We start from the raw sequence: 17,581 nt of genomic DNA, 5'->3' as shown, positions 1-17,581 counted from the left end.
CTTTCCTGTAAAGAGCATGTCAAAGTTCCAACATAGGTAAATAAAAAACCCCAACAGAAATCAAAACCAAACGTGTTCATAAATTTTTCAGTACTGCTTGTATGTACAAGTTGAATGCTGACATCATGATGTTGAAGTCTGTTACATATTTTTGTCATAAAATTGTCATGTATGTCATATTATAGTAATAAATTCGACTGTGATAAGTTAGTGATGAGCCTAGAATTTCAAAAGATGTAATTGCTTTGTTTCCATGCAGTTAATGAAAACTTGCTCATTTGTTAAGGGTTATGGTAACTCTTTACACACCAGGAAAACTCAACCTCCCCCCCCCCCCCCGCAACACCAAACTATACATGTGGAAATTATTTTAAAAGTGAAACAGGTAAAGACTGGCTTTAGAAGAAGTGGGAATAATACTGCACTGTATTTTATATGCAATTATCTGGTAATTAAGTTAATACAGACTGTTGATAAAGTCATTTGGCTTTAGGAGTTTTTCATAATAGGTGAATTTAATAGGTGTTAGTTATTTGGAGGAGCAGTCCTGTGGTTTGGGGAGTTACATATCCTATTTAAGAAAATCTGAATCATACTCTGTTTTCTTTAACAAAATGATATTTTTGAAATAGTCTTCAGGATTGAGATGGAGAATAAAAATTATTTTAATCTGAGGGAATGTAGTTTGTTTTCTGAGATGTAGAAAAATACAGTTTTGTTTTCTTGATCTTGTAAGTTTTTGATTAGATGTCATTCACTAACTCGGGTTTTCTGTCTCTTGTCCAGGGGAAGAGTACCAGAGAATTGAATTTGGTGTTAATGAAGTGATTGAGACGCAGTCATCTGTACTAAGTAACACAGACTACAGTATTTCAAGTACTTTGAATCCTCAGGCTCCAGAATTCATTCTCAGTTGTGCACCTGCTCAGAAACCCCCTGACGATACTCTCAGTGAAACAAACTACAACTCCATTGACTGCCAGTTCACTGATACAAGCCTCACTTTGGACAGCGGTTCTAACGCTGAAAATGATGGCTTGTCTGGAGGCCTTGGACAAAGGGAGCGTAAAAAGAAGAAAAAAAGACCCCCTGGATACTACAGCTATCTGGAAGATGTCAGTGATGGCATCGCTCCTGCAGAAGCTCTTGTAAATGGCCATGCAAATTCCTCGGGACTAAATAATATAAACACAGAGGATTCGGAACTGACAGGAGACATACCCTCCCTCGCCACACCAAGGACTTGCAATAGCCCGGACAACTCTGTGGACTTCATTAATGAAACTGTCTCTGACGATTCTGTTTCTAGCGCACTAGACAATACCAGGACTGCAGGGCAGCCTGAGGTATGCTGTGTTACTAATTCTGAACAGTTTTGCATCCCCTCAGAGACTGGCAGAGATAGCCCTTTAAGGACAGCTGTTGTACAGTCTTATGCTGGTACTGATACTACTGAAAATCTTGGCGTTACTAATGGACAAACACTTGAATCCTCTGGTGAGGACACAGCTGCCAATGGGGTAGAATTGCACACTGTGGAAAGCACTGACTCAGACCAAGCTAAGCCTGAGGAAGCTTCACCTACTACTGAGGCAACAGTCCCGGTTGCAGGATCAGTCCATGTTAATCAGCCTGCAAAATCGTGGGCTAGTCTTTTTCACAATTCCAAGCCCTCTGCTTCCACATCTGTGGTCTATGTTGAGACTAAGTATACCCCTCCTGCCACATCTACTCTGGTCCCTGAAAAACAGGTTGAAGTCAAAGAGGGACCTGTTCCAGTTTCAGAGGATCCTGTAGCCATAAAGATTGCAGGTATAGTTAATACATGAGTGGATGTTACACTGGAAGGGTATTAACTCCCCTTGTAAACAGGAGTGTGCGTTATCAGTAGAGAAGATTCCTCTATTAATGTTCTTAGTAGGATGTCTGTTCAAACACTGCATGAAAGATGTAATTTAAAGCTTAAATTTGTTCCCAAGTAAACATCCCAATGAGACATTACCATGTTGTTGTCCTGGATACCATAAAATTATTGCTACAGTGTCAAACTGTGTGATTAATTGATCTGTGATTTAAAATAGACTGGTGTGTAATATGGAGAATAGATTAGAAAAGCTTGTTCTCAAAATTGTGTGTTGTATTATCTAGTATTTACAATCTTGTATTTCATTACAAGAAGGAAAGAGTATTAATGTATTTTTATGCCAGAGTAACCAAAATTCCTAGGTACTTAACAGTAGCTTAAATGTAACATCTAAATAGGAAATTCTAAATCAGGAAATAATTCTTTTTATTTATTAACATGCTGTTGAGAGGTTTGTCAGTCAAATTTTTGAAGAATAACCATTATAGACAATATCATTTTATTAAGAAACAATGCTAGATATTGTCTGTTCAAGACAAAAACATAAGGAACTGTCCAGAGGGTACATGAGGAAAGGCGGTGCGTGATAAAAAGGCTTTGACTGTTGGTCCTGTCATATTTGTGGTTCTAACGAGAAACATTAGAATGTGCATGAGATTGTATTTTGCTGATTCAGTCAGAAAACATGAGGAAAAATATCCAGTTGTTTGCATTTTGCATTTCCTTAACAACTGACTCATGGAACAAAACCTATTATTTTGAATATGTGAAGTAGTCTGTATGTGAAAAGGTTTGTGCAAAGTCCTGCTGTTCCTGCTACAAGCTAACATACAAGTACAGTGGCCTTTCGTGTGTGACAGCTTCAAGTTTTCTATTCTAACCAGGGGCTGACCTTGGTATTTCTGTACAGAATACCCAGAAGTATATGCTTGCCTCTTTTCCTTTCCTTACCCAGTAATGATTTCATTACTTAAAATTGTTGAGAGGAAAGCTGTCAGAATAATTTGTATTTCTGTGTATTTTTCACTTAGTCACAAATGCAGTTTACTGTTAAAAAGAATATGTATAATCAGGTGATAATGGTTTGTATAAAACCATACATGTGGAGTATGTTGTACTCTTAAAATATTAAGCCGTCATTTGTTAATGTATTTTAACTTAAAACTGTTTTGTGACAACTGTAAAGCTGCAATTGCTTGCCATAGAAGAAAAAGTTGGTTTTTTTTTTTAATGTTATCCAAATTGCTTCAGCTTTAAGTTAACTTTTTAGAGTTCTACTGGTTTTGTACTATTTTTTGCCACCAGGTGGGAGCAGAGCTTTTTGTTTCATCTTCAGTGTACTAAAATAGTGATGTAATTTTTAGACAGTTTTCTTCTGCACCTTCATTGTTAGCTAGTTGGTTTTGCAGAGGAATAATCTGAGCACAGATCCTTTCCATTGTTGCTGATTTAGGTGGTAGTTATATTACTGTAATTCAGATGCTACTAATCTTGGTCTAAAATGCTCACTTTGGGATCTGAATGCCATGTAATAGGTGCTTTGCTCTGTGGAAAAAGGTGACTTTCTTCATGGTCTGTTCTTTCTTTAGCATTCTCTATTCTGTTTGGAAAGTAGGTGCATCAGGTCTTTGTTCATACACCCACACTCACAAATGTATGTTTGCAGTGTGAGTTTCAATTTACGATTTCCAGGCTGATAATTTCTCTGTTTTGTACATATTTCATTTCTCCTGTAGATATTAAATCTCCCTAGGTTAATACCATTGTGTAGGGATCTATGGCAATCCTGTATGTGTTTCATAGGTAGCTGCTGATTGTGTTCCTTGTTTGCTGTGTGGCTGAGTTGAGATCCTATTGGATTTGCTGAGGATTCACCAGTTTCAACTCATGCCAGTGAGAAAGAATTTTTAACCACAAGTGCCATAGGGTGCTAAACACAGGTAAAATCCGGGCCTAAAGGATTTTGATTTTAGCAAGCAAAACTAGCAAATTTTCTGATTTAATGTTGGAGCTCTGAGGCCCCCCCATACAGCTTTTATTTGAATCAGATTATCAGGCCACAAGAAGGCACATTTCTGGTTTGTGCCTTAATTTCAGCAGTTATTACAACAGAGGTTAATGAGGCACAGGCACCTTGAAGATGGTTTAATGCTGTTGTCAAATGTAAACAAAAGCTACACAAAATAAGGAGATGAAGATCAGGAGTAGAAAATAAACCAGTCAATTTTCATGTTGATGAGAAACACCACTGAAGAGTTAATTTTAACAGGTGGCTAAGGTGTGTGGTGAGAAGCTTCATGTGCAATATCACTGAGCAAGTTAAATCAACTTCTGAAGGAGACTATGAGCCGCTGATGTTTATTTGGCAAAACTAAAGGCAGGTAACATCAGAATGGTAAAGAAGTACACATACAGCACTTGCCTATTTAGAAAGGGACAACTATACTAATTATACACCTTAGCCTAGTTTAGACACAAGGACAAACATAATTGTTTCTGAGGGTTCATAGGGCCATAAATGATCTGTATTTGTAAAAAGAAAAATAAGACTTGGGCTTCACTTGCCACATTTCATAGTTACTACCCTCTGATGTGTAACCTGATGATGGTTAATAATGCCTTATATAATGTTCCAAGTAAGCTAAGGAAATAAGTGGTTGGAAAACCAGCTGTTCTTTTAAGTGTTCTTGGTCACTTCAGGAAAAATTTTAACAGGAAAAGCTTAAAAAGATTTTCTGAATCACATATTCTTGCAGTGTTTTTTATTGTGGATGATGGAATTAACAATGCATGTAAAACTTGTTTACAGCAGGCAGAATTTCAGATGAAGAACACAAACAATTAAGATCTGACTAAATCTGGTGTGATGTTAAATTAGAAAGAGGGGAAGCCAATAAATGCAAGTATGGAAGTATACACCAGAGCAGAAATCAAATGGGAGTGTAAAGCGTGAGGAATGGTTGGTGGTAGTATTAGAGGAAAAAAAGATGTGGAATTCAATCTAGGGAATTGATAAATGTCCTTGGTAAAGCTGAAGAAGGCAAAGGTTTTTTCTTCCAGTGTGTCTAATACCAATTTACATGGATAATGTGGAAGATAATAAATTCTGTTGTTGGCTGTTGTGGACTCGATGGAAATGCCATCTTTGGGCATGATGTAACAGTGCATCAGTGAAAACAGAATTAAGATCTGAAAACTGTAATCCGTTAGCACACATGGAAAATCTGGATTTACTTTATGTCAGACAAGATTTCTGGAGTGATTGTGGATGTAACTTCAAATATGTAGCAAATTCATAAAGTAGGTGGCGGATTAACTGCTCTCCCAGGACTGCAGTGAACAACACAAGAATTACTTAGTTTAATTTGTAACAAAGGTGTTTGAATGTTAGACAGTAGAAAATGTTTTCTTATTCATAAATCTAGGTAAGCACTAGAGCAAGTAGTTGTGGAATGGAGGCATGCAACGTTTGGGTTTTTTTTATAAGCGGCTTTGTTAGTCTGTTGCATCATCAAATTGTATTCCTGCAGAAACTGATTTTGGGGTGGATTATCCATCAGTGTTTTCCTGGCATTGTCCAGATTTGAAGAGAAATATTAGCAATGTACATAGCATTTACCAAATAATGGTCTCAATCTAAGTGTTAAATTGCCAAGTTGTAACACGTATCTCTTCAGCGTGGAGACCATATCCTCATGGTTTCTCTTTTATTAAACTTTGGACTTGCGTTGATGAGGAAATTACCTTTTTGTCTGTTTTTGACAGGTATTTGTATTAACACCACCCTGTGAAATGAGCCTTAGCAAAATATTTTATATTTATGAACAGAAATTTCTAAACATGGTAATACTGTTCCAGATGTGTTTTTGAATGGAGGCCACAGTCAATATGCACCAAAGGGAATGTGAATTCATTCTAACAAGTGATCTGTGCTTTCTAATTTCAGGTTTTGAAAAATTAAGAAGGTTTCCTCATGGTTCTAAGTGTATATTTCTAATCATAACTCACATGAAAATTCATTAAGATACTGTGTAAATGTTAGGTGTGAAATTAAAACGTGGTATTGAATGCAGTTGCTGTACACAAAACAATTCTTTATGAAACAAAACTCACTGTAATAGTTCTAAACATTGCTTACCAAGCATGTTTGTGGCCACAAGAGGATGCTAAAGGTCCTAGCAATATTTTAATACAAAAATGGGGGAAAGTACAGTTCATAGAAAAAGATATTAAGAGACATCAGTATAAAATACAAATACTGTCTTCATTATTTTAATCCTAATTTTCAACTCTGCTTAGTTATATTAACAAAAAGATTGTATGTGTGTGCATCATGTTTCAAACTGCTGCTTTAACAATATGCTCTGAGATACTTGAGCAGTAATTGGCAACATCTATTTCAATACTCATAGAAGAATTTTAATCTACATCAGCACTAGGTGCTAACATCTTGCTGTCATCATTTTGCTAACATGTTGCTGTCATCATTTTCCTAACATCTTGCTTTCATCATCTTGCTAATATCATTTTGCTGTCTGCCCCTTCAGGTGGCAGGTTCTTTATGTGATAGAAGACTACTTTATATATGTTCTATTTTTTGTATGGGTTTATTTATTTAGAACTGGTGGTGTCAGCAGGAAATAACATAGGTAAAGAGAGATTTTGGAAGTAGAAGGACATGGATTTTGTTTGTAATTCTGCTGCCTCCTCTGCTTAGTTGTGGTTCAGTGAATCTGCTTTTTTTCATCTATATCATGTTTTCTTGCCTGTTTAAGTAGTCCTTCTAGTGAACAGCTCAAACTCTTAAGTTTGTGCAACAGCATATAAAAGCTTTAGAGGCTCATGTTTATTACAAGAATAATTATGAGAATAGATAATCCCCCTTGTTAGACAATTGCTATGTTTATTTGTGATTTTAATTCTGTCTTGTATGCCTCTTGTCCTTAGTTTGCAAATTGAAAATATACCAGATCCAATATTTTCCTTAAACAGTTTTTATTTAGGTACCTAAATAACAGGTCAGACTTCCTGGAAAAACTCCCCCTGTTGCTGTGTGTTTCATGACTGAGGCAGACTTATTTATGTGCAGTGGTTTCTAAGTTTTAAACTTGGGCCATTGCTGAAGTTTTTGAAAGCAGTAGGCATTGTATAATGTGAGCCTGTTATCTTGGAGATTTTGGAAGTCTTAAACTGGTAAATAAAACATGCTGTTTTGAAGATCACATTAACATCTGCCTGTCCTGTTTGCACTAAGATTTTTTTTTTTGTGTAAGATAGTGTATGTTGAAACTTGTAAATGGAGACTGCAAGTCAGCTTCATCTCTTCAAAGCAAAGCACTTTGGGGAATACTTAATAGAAGTGGTGGCAAGGGATTACAGCTAATGTGATTTTTATATCTATATAAATAGAAGTATCTGATTTTAGGAAAACAGAAACAGGTCTTCCCAGTTTTGGAATTATGATGTTTACTTTTTGTATCAGCATCCTTCTGACCCAAATTCCACTCTGTCTTTGGCTGAAGAAATATGCCTGATTTGAAATATGAGCAGTGTTTAAATGGAGCAAAAATTACTTGCTGAAGTTTCTGGGAGTCTTGTTGATTTATTTGAATTATTTTGTAATGCAGCAACAGATACTTGTTTTGATGGCTCGTATGTGCATTTTGTTGAGGCTCAACTTGCTGTTTCTCATTCTGTAGAAATACTGGAAAATATAAGACTAATACATAAACCAGTGTCTTTGCAACCGCGAGGACTGATCAACAAAGGAAACTGGTGCTACATCAATGCTGTATCCTTACCTTGGGAAAAAGTAATACACTTAAGTTAAAGCCTTTATATTATGTCTGTCAGAATTTTTCTGGATTATTCTGGTAAGTATTTTATATGTCTGTCTTTCCATATCCTACACCTGTGGTTAAAGTGTTTAAGGGTAGTGTCTAGAAATCCAGGGGTGTTTTGTGCTCAGGGTCCCCCTGCAGTTGGTTGCACAATCCTGTTTATTCCCTCTGTCAGATTATTTCAGGACTTTCTTGCGAATGAAAACCTTGTGTTTTCTACTAATTTCACGTGTCTTTGTGCATAAACTTAAGTGGTTATTTCTCTTTTTTACTAAAAGTAACTATTCTTACTCTTAGGGGGTTTTATTTTTTTGGCAGTTTGTAAGTGGATCACTTGTTTTTCTGTCGAGGAGGCTGTTGCAGTCATATTTTTGTAAATGTAGTGTTTAATGGTTTTGCAGCAGGATGGAAGATTAGCTCACTCTTAATTTATTAGAATTGTATTCCCCCCCCAAAATAACTTGCATAACAGAAATCTGTCTTCTTCAGTGCTGTATTATGATAGTTCAATAATATTTTTATTAGTATATGTGTATCTCCTATGTTAGCAGTGGCTCACTCCAAGTGACAATCTAGATACTTTAACTTACAATACTGCTAGAGAAAAACACTAAGATCAGTTTCAAGACTAATTATTGCAGAACATAATAACCTGATTGTGAGCAGTGACAACCAGTTCTGCACTCATGTATTGGCTCCCATTTTTAAAGTCTTAAAATGTTACATGAGAATTTGTACCTCAGTGTTTGGGTGCTGTAGCGATCAAGTTAATATATGTCTGTGGCTGTTGAGATCACTGCCTTTTTTGTAATTTCCTTACCCCTCAGGTCTTCTAATACATTTCCTCTGTTCAGTAGCATGGATTTCTGTTTCTAAAGGATGTCCTCCCAACACACACTGCAGTTTTAAAGGTCACTCCAAACTCTGTAGTGCAGAATGTCTTGCATCACAGCAGGTGCTTGTGCTGTGGTTTGGTTATGGGGGAGAATCATCATCTTTAACTTCTGAATCCTGTCAGGTGGCTGCTGCCATTCTTGTCAGAAAACATGTTAATCACTTGCCAATTTTCAAATTGTTTATGTTGTTAAGTCTTTCCTATGAAAGTTCTTTTCCTCTCCTGTTCCTAGACTTAATGTTTCCCCTTAAATTAAAATCTTGACATTATTGTCAGTGAAATCACAGCATGTTACAAATTGATAGGGTTTTTTTTTTTTAGTGTAACTCCTGTATGTTGATGGTTAATGTTGTGATGCAAGTCCATCCATCTGTTCCAGTTTAGTTACTGGGCCTACTTAATAGGGCTATCTTTTCTTTGCATATAATTTTAAATTAATTGAATACTTGGTTAATATACAGAATGCATTCTTTGAATATTTCCTTAATGTCACTGCATAGACCCTGCAAGCCTTGGTTGCTTGCCCTCCAATGTATCATTTAATGAAGTCCATTCCAATGTATTCAAAATCGCAGCGGCCGTGTACCTCAACACCTATGATAGACAGTTTGTAAGTAGCTTGTTAAAATGCCTGTGATCAGATTAAGCTCATTCAGCAATATCTTACCGAATGATTGTTTACTGCAGATTTTTAAAGGTGATATGTATCCAGAAGTCTTCTTTTTTTGTGTGTTTTTTTGGTAATACATGGCTTTTATAATGAGCTTGGTATTTTACAAATGCTTGAATAGTCAAGGAAGGTCGTTCCTGTTGCCTGAGGAATATCAGTTTCAAATGGTGTTTAATATGCAAAAATGAACCATGAGAGCTGCAAGAACTAATTGAACAATTTGATTTCATCAGCAACATGGGGTTAATTTTTGTGTCTGAACTTTGCTCAGGCTTCATAATGGTATTCTTCAATCTTATTTTTTGACAGTGATCTATTTTTATTATTTGTCCTTCTAAGTCTTAACTTGCTGCTCATGTCTAGTTATTCCTTCCGTTCTGTTTCAGTGTTCGTTTAATGAATGAGTTCACTAATATGCCTGTACCTCCTAAAGCAAAACAAGGTGAGTGGGAATAGGGGGAGAAAAGTTTTAAAATCATGATCGGAAGGCTTTTGGGGTAAGGATCTGCATCATGTGCTGTACTTACGACCTTTAAAAACCTGATGATTGATCTCCTCTTGGCTCTTTCAACTTTTGGAGTTTCTTGATATCTTAAGAAGTTTGTGGTTGATTTTTCTGCCAGTGTTAACAATTTTTCTTACTGGTGGTTCATGTCAAGAAGTCATAGGTGTTTCACCTTATATTATTTTTCTTCTGTTTGGTAGATCAAATGTACAAGTGCAATAAGAATAACTTTTGTTGAAGGTTAGCTTAATTGTTAAGCTGTGTTCTAAGAACATGACCTTTCTAACAAAATCATTTGATACTGGATTTTACTTTGCTTCCTTCCTTACAAATTTCCATCTGTTTGGCCTATCAACTTGCTCAATTCTATCATTATTCCTTAAATACTAAAGACTTGCATTCATTTGGAAGAAAATAGGGCCATAATAGGTCTCTAGCAGTTAAGAGATTGCCTGCAGACATGTTATCATGGCTTTTAATTGCTCTCCATCCTATGCACTCTTTCACTGTTAAAACCGTAGAAGTGTACATTTATCGTGTATTTTTTTTCTAATCTGTAAACCAAATCTCTTGTATTACAAACTTATAGAAATAAAAACCAGTTTCAGGAGTGTGTTTATGTAACATTATAAGAAAATATCACAAGGAGCTGGTTGTTCCAGCGATTTCCAAACAGTTCAGACATTTCTGTGGTTTGCTGCTTAGGTTTTGTTTCTGTAAAACAAATCTTAGTGTCTTATGCAACTTATTATACTTCTAGGTCATTTTATTGTCTCGTATAGTTTTCAAATCAAGTTTGTGAGGCCTTGTATTATCATTAGGTTGAACATGCTGTCAGACTGCTTTTTTGTCTGGGATTTTTTTTCTTCTGCAGTGAGGAAAAATGATCTATTAGAATTACAAATATATAAAAGATTTAAGGAAATGTTCTTTGAATACAAAAGTACAAAAAATTTAAATAGAACTAGAATTGTTCTCTTATGATGGCTGTGGATATTCTTGTTAATCTTCAGAGTGTTGACTGTAAAGGGGTAATACTGTAGGCTATCTGTAAGTACATAGGGTGATGTAGGATGTATTTTAATTAAGAAAAGTTTACATGTAAGAGTGTGATATCCTATGAATTCTGAGCTTGAATCACTAAAAATTGTAATAAAACTATTAGCAAAAATAATTTTGGATTCCAGAAATCTAGTGAAGTGTGAAGAGAACATGGAGGTAGAATGTAGAAAACCTTGCCTACATCTCGTTATTTATATGTACTTCTCCTTTGCCTTGCAGCTTTAGGTGATAAAATTGTGAGAGATATCCGACCAGGAGCTGCCTTTGAACCTACATATATTTATAGACTGTTGACGGTTATAAAGTCAAGTCTGTCAGAAAAGGTGAGACCTCTAAATATTTGACTTTTGTAATTACATGGCAAGACAGTCACCATTGTTAAAGCAATGTAAAGCTCTGTATCAGGTTCTCTGCGTAAATACCAAGAAAATCAAGTAGCTGATGTTCGTTGTAATGAAGTTAGACTGTCTTGAGACTTAAATTATAGGAAAATGTTAATTAGAAATTTGTCATGATATGACAAATTTATCATGATTATTCTGACATTGATATATCAGAATAATGAAAAAACAACTGGTTGGAATGGAACATCTCTTTTTATAGGGAAGATGTCTATAGATTTATATTTGAGAAATGGGCAGTTCGTTTCTGCTTGGGATTCAGGTTGGAAGGGTTAAAGGTATGTAGAGACCTCAAGGTATTATTTCAGGTTTAGTTTCAATTTAAAGAAGAAGTCCAAACCATCATTTGATTTGGCTGTGGTTTGGCAGCAACTTTTAATATTACTTTGAAAAGAAATGGCAAAAAACCCACCCAACTGACATGGTAAATTGAATTTGTATTGAGAAGAATGTAGAAGCGCTTGTTTCCAGGTCAAGCTTATGTGTGTACTTACTTCTCGTGGTAGTTTACCAGTAATGTGTTGGTTCTTTTTGACTATTTTTTGTCTAAAAATGAGGGGTGGTTATAGCAAAATTTAAACTTTACTTGAGTTTACAGCTTCAACTGAGTAGTTGGTTAATTGGCTAAATTAATAGGAGAAAGCTATATGTTCAGTGTCATTTACCTGATGTTGAAAACATGGAAATGTCATATAATAGTTGGAAAATCAAATATTATTCAGGGCAGGCAAGAGGATGCTGAAGAATACTTGGGATTTATCCTCAATGGACTACATGAAGAAATGCTGACCCTAAAGAAACTTCTCTCTCCACATAATGGAAGTTAGTGGATTTTTTTGTATTTTCCTTTCTTTGTGTGGTTCTGTAATAGAGCAATGTTTGGTGTAGATTTGAGATAGGGGTAGAATGCCATGTTTTAGTGAACTTAGACATTAACAAATAATCTTTTCTTGAAATCTGCCCAGAGGGTAAAATGAGTCCATTCTGTCCAGTTTACAAGTGATCTCAAGTACTTGGAAAAGCGTAATCATTCTGTAAATGTTCTGAATGACAGTAATAATAAGCCATTTACTTGGTGGTCCTAAATGACACATTTCTGTATTACAAATTTTTACTGAGCTCAACTAAGCAACTCAGGTTGACTAATCTTGTCTTAAACGTGGATATGTTTGTCTGCCATTCATAATACCTGCAATGTCAGTTATTTACTGGGGTTTTGGTTTTCTCCATGGTAGTTAAAAATTATATTGGCATGTTTTTTCCACCGATCTTTAAAACTACTGTTAAGATCTTTTTTTGAAGTGGAAAATTCTAGACTAATGGCAAACTTATATCTAACGTAAAACAGAGCGTACAAAATTGGTTTAAAATTTTAATTGACAAAATTGGAGAAATTTTCTTTAAAGAAGTATTAGAGTTTGTATGCGGACTAAAATGTCACTTTATTTTATAGTGGCTTTATGTCTGGGTCTGCTATTAAAAATGAAACGAAACACTGTTAGTCTTAGCCACGTATTAGCCCAATATAGAATTAAGATCACTAGTTACCAGATTTCTCTTTAGTAGGGTAAATTTTTTATGATATAAAATGATCATTCCGTGTTTTGTTCTGTAGATGTGTGCAGTTTATAGCCTCCTGACTGGCACTTGCAAAGAAAATATTTGCTAAGCTTTGGGTTCTCTGTAAAATATCTGTGCAGAAAAGGAGTTGTATTTAATAATGGCATAATTACGTTTCCAGAATAACACTTGACTTTCTAATTTTCTACCCCATGAATTTACTACTAAAAATATATCACACTTTGCTAGAAAACTGCATCTGTTTACATACAGTCATCAGTGAGCTGCGTTCTGTTAATGCATGGATGTGTTCAGCTAAGAGTGGGCCTGGAATATGCTAGTTCTCATTTACTTTCTCAAATCCATGATCAATGAAAACATTCTATCCTCTGAAAATTACTTGTATTGGGTTTTATTTTATGTTTCAAATTCTTTTATCTGTATGCATGTTTTATTTGTACAAAAATTAATGTGGTTGGTTGGTTTTTTTTCCTGCTTCACTTTAAGAACTCTCAGTTTCCAATGGCCCTGAGGCTCAGACTGTTCATGAGGAAGAGGAGCAGGATGAACAAGGGGAAGGCAGTGAGGATGAATGGGAGCAAGTGGGACCTCGCAACAAATCATCAGTCACTCGACAGGCTGACTTTGTTCAGACTCCAATTACTGATATTTTTGGTGGTCATATAAGGTATAGTACTTTTCTGTAAAAGTTGTTGAAATCACAGGCTGCTCTGCCTTTTAGAGATAACGTTTTCCTCTGCATTACTTTCTGTATTTTTCACCATTGGATAGCTGGATGGAAGAAACTGTTATGCAGTTTGCTCAGGCCAGGAGAGATGAACATTCTCCCATGAAGCGTTTGGTATACAAGAGAGAGTTCAGAATACGGACCAGAATGATCAAAGGATTGATCAGTGATCACATGATTCTGTGACTTACTGTTGAGTCTGAATCTCTTAAAGTGTCTTAAAAGAATAGACTGTTTAGACAGCAAAAGCCCTGAATTGCATATAAAGTTTGAAATATGTATGCTTTCTGTATTAATCTATTAAGAATTCTGAAGAGCTTTAGAGCCACCTAATTTTTATGACCTCTGAGGAATCTTTATTAATTTTGCAAATAAGGATACAAGGGCATAGTGAGATTTGCTAAGAGTTAAATCTAGTCAGTGAAAGTGAAATAAATAGTGAGCTGTTGGTGATTTAGACAGTTATGCTTCCCAGAGGCAGCAAAGTTATGTGTAATAGTTAATGTTAAAGACCAGAGAAATTTGGAAAAATGTAAATTACTACAAGATGTTGCAGGAATGAAAAGAATTTGGGACATTACTTATATTCAGGTCTGATACCAGATGAAGGCAGAAAGTAGATACTGAAAGAATATTTTCTGGAAAGGAAGCCTTATGACTTGTTTGGAGAAATGTGTAATTTGAAATGAAAGCAAGGTAAACACTTGCTAAAAACATACTCAAAAACACAAATGCTAGACTTGAAGAATTATTTTTAAGTTGGAGACAGACACTTAATTGCTAGTGTTTGACTCCCTTATGTTGCCAGGTATTCAGTCTAGAGGTGTGAATAATATGGGCTAGTGCCTTCTGCCCATGACGTGCACTTAAATTATTCTTCTGGGATTTGAGTCAGACAGCTGGCAAATAAAATGATATTTTCCATAGAAACTGGCAGACAGATGTTCATATGTATTGATAAAATTCCACATTGATGGTATGTATTTTCGTGTCTCCAAGGTATTGTTAATACCTTTATTATATTTATCATGGTCAGAATTGATTAGATCTCTGCACAATTCCACTAGTTTTTAAATTAATACCAAGAGAACATTGTCTTCTGTAGGAAAATTACATAAAGCAAAGGTAATACCAAAAACAGGCAAAAACTTGCAGCAAGCAACAGAATCACGCGGTCCAGTCTGACATCTGTTGGCTGCTGTCACCACGTCCACTTTATTTATCCTCCAAACCAGATCACACAGTTCACCACTCAGAAACAGTATCCATGTGATGTTGGAAAGCTTCATCCTCGGAGGCTGAGCGTGGACATAGGAAGGATTGAATACAGAATTGCCAGTAGAATTCCACTCAATGAAAGCATCAGAAATGGGGAAAAATTGCATGGGAAAAGCAGCTAGGGGGAAAAAATGGTTTGAATTGGCATCGTTTGGCTTGGGAAGTTTTAGGCTGTCCTCTTGAGGCTTTAATTGTCTCTTAAATGCATATTTAAGTACGATAGCTTAAAAAAAAATAAATAAATAAGCCAACCCCCCAAAATCTCCCTTAAGCAAAGTGAGACTTAAATGTTGTAAGTACAAAGATACATGGTTGTCGGTATCTGCTTTGTCCATCTGCAGGAATCCCTTTTTGACTTTCAGCTTGTGTGAGTTTCAAATATGTGTTATGCAAGCCAGCTCACAGGGCAGTTAGAAGTCTGCTAAATATTTCCATGAGTAGTACCAACTTCTCCCTTCAAATGCACTGTTTAAAAGAAAATGCATCAATTACATTGTTGTAGTCTAAACAGGGTAGCAATGCGCAGTGCCTGTTTTCCTGAGAAATTCTCACTGTACAGTTCTTACAGTACCCAAGAATCATTATTCATTTGATTAATTTTTCCTTGACCAGTTGAAACATTATAATAATGATGTTGTTATAGAAAATCATACTCCTGTAAAGATTTTACTATGAAATCAATTTTTATATATCTTTTTGACTGAAATGTTTTCAAGATATGTTACAATTTAATTTCTGGGTTTTTTTCAGAAAGTTTTTAGTTAACTTTTCAGAATATTAGTCTGAAAATTCTTAATGAAGTCTTTAATACATGGGCTTGAAAAATTCTAACAACTCCAGCTGTTTTCTGTTGATTATTTCACTAAATAATGATTAGCTTAAAAAGGGTTTGGGAAGTATATCCAAAAGCAGCAAGACTTAACACAGTGAAGGGTTTGTTTGTTGAAACACTGTGCTTGCCATGTGTTGAAGGTTTTGTCCTTAAATATAGCCAACAAGGAAGTGTTAAACTGAAATAAAGATGCTACTGTTTTTTATATGTTCTGTTTCCTCTAAAGGCTATATATTTGCCAACATAAAGATATGTTGCCTTTCTGTTGGTGCTTCAGGGCTTTGCCCGAGTCCAAAGGGCTTTTGATAAGATTTTACAGTACGCCATTAAACCTGTGTGTTAACATTTCATACATAACCTGTAGATGTTCCAGCATGGCTACATGGATGGGAGACCTTTGTTAATCACCTTACTACTTTCAAGCTTTGTAACCCACTGTAACGAGTGTAACAATGTAAGAAATGAATGATTTCTGTGGCTGTATAAAACCACATTTTTGTAGCAGCTGGGTCTTTTTAATGTAAGCACTGCCTTGAAAATAAAAGAAAATACAATTCTTCAGCCATATTGGGTGGTTTTCAGTGAAATTTAAGAAGAATTAAAAGCAGGAAGAGTCCATTTAGTGCAGTGACGTTGGGGCTGAGGAGTGTACTGCTCGTTGCACAAAACAATGGTCACCAAGCCGGGCTACTTGAATGCTGCAACTGAATACCCTTCAAACCAAAATCAAAACCAAACAAACAGGAAACATGTTCTCATGGCCTAGGTCGTTACTCCTGCCAGTTTTCCGAAAGATTCTAGTTTGTGTGCAAATTGTCCACAGGCAAAGTCTGGGCACAGAAAGGATGGGAGGAAAAAGGAAATGCCAGTCCTCGAGGGACATATTTCCTATGGCAAGATTTAAGCAAACAATTTAAAATCACTGTAAAATCGAGTTTAGGGAAATTACTAAAAATATTGTGTATTTTTCATTGGAGAATCTGGAATCGGGTGTGATTTTTTTTTTTTTTTTTTACAGTAGAAAGTACAGTTAGAGGAGCACTATTATTTTGCACTTCCAAGAATCTGTTGGAAAACATAATTTCAAAACTCTTTAACACAAAAGGAGTCCAGAAGCACATCTTTTTAACTGCCTTATCAAAAATGTCAGTATTTTTCTTTAAACTTTTTGTGCTTATCCAGTATGTGATTTGATCCTTGCATAAATAAAACAGTTCAAATATAATCCTGCTCATGCTCTAATTGGATGTGAAAATCATTTAAGTTGCAGTAAAGTGGATTCAGGTTATTAAAACTTAAGCTTAACCTTTGTATTTGTGTGTGTTGTTTTGGATTAACTATAAATAAAGTTACTAAAGTAGACTTCAGTCCATTCTTACTTGAAGGTTTTATATTATTACTTTATTACATGCTTTATTACATATTCTCCTTTTTTTTCCCACAGGTCTGTTGTTTACCAGCAGAGTTCTAAGGAGTCTGCTACACTGCAACCTTTCTTCACCCTGCAACTGGATATACAGTCAGACAAGATACGCACAGTTCAGGATGCATTGGAAAGTTTGGTGGCGAGAGAATCTGTCCAGGGTTACACCACAAAAACCAAGCAAGAGGTGTGTTCTGTTGACCCCTTTTTACAGTCAAATACTAAGCTTTTTAAAGGCTTTTTATGCAGCTCTTGCTTTACAAATAATTAGTTGAACACTGTTATGTTAACAAAAGAGGTACTGACCTCTTCAAAGGATCCTGCGGTACTAAAACATGTTACACATGAACACATACATACTCTTAAAACCATGCGTGTAAGTAGGCATTTTCTTCTGAGTTGGTGTAGTAACTGGCTGGAGATTTTACTGGAGTGCGTGTTACCAAGGTGAACTGTGGTAATAATACATGCTATTATGAGTTAAATACCTTAGTTGATCTTAA

The 17,581-nt window shown here is 35.6% G+C and overlaps 1 protein-coding gene across 2 annotated transcripts in view; it reads left to right on the top strand.

The window, feature by feature from the left end:
• The window catches only part of USP10 (ubiquitin specific peptidase 10), a 51,277-nt gene that overhangs the window by 26,764 nt on the left and 6,932 nt on the right, over positions 1 to 17,581 (top strand). For both annotated transcript variants that reach the window (XM_061475073.1, XM_061475072.1), the window contains exons 4-11: positions 787 to 1,812; positions 7,564 to 7,655; positions 9,100 to 9,209; positions 9,656 to 9,711; positions 11,056 to 11,159; positions 11,960 to 12,059; positions 13,305 to 13,485; positions 17,100 to 17,265. In XM_061475073.1, coding sequence (XP_061331057.1) covers positions 787 to 1,812; positions 7,564 to 7,655; positions 9,100 to 9,209; positions 9,656 to 9,711; positions 11,056 to 11,159; positions 11,960 to 12,059; positions 13,305 to 13,485; positions 17,100 to 17,265 — 1,835 coding nt within the window. The remainder of the gene's footprint in view (positions 1 to 786; positions 1,813 to 7,563; positions 7,656 to 9,099; positions 9,210 to 9,655; positions 9,712 to 11,055; positions 11,160 to 11,959; positions 12,060 to 13,304; positions 13,486 to 17,099; positions 17,266 to 17,581) is intronic.

The sequence above is a fragment of the Pezoporus flaviventris genome, unplaced genomic scaffold (assembly GCF_033815535.1).
Source record: "Pezoporus flaviventris isolate CSIRO_AGI_PZ_B2104156 unplaced genomic scaffold, CSIRO_AGI_Pfla_v1 ptg000082l, whole genome shotgun sequence".
In the NCBI taxonomy this organism is placed as follows: Eukaryota; Metazoa; Chordata; class Aves; order Psittaciformes; family Psittacidae; genus Pezoporus; species Pezoporus flaviventris.
The sequence above is the reverse complement of the archived record's forward strand: the minus strand, read 5'-3'. Positions and strand labels throughout refer to the sequence as shown.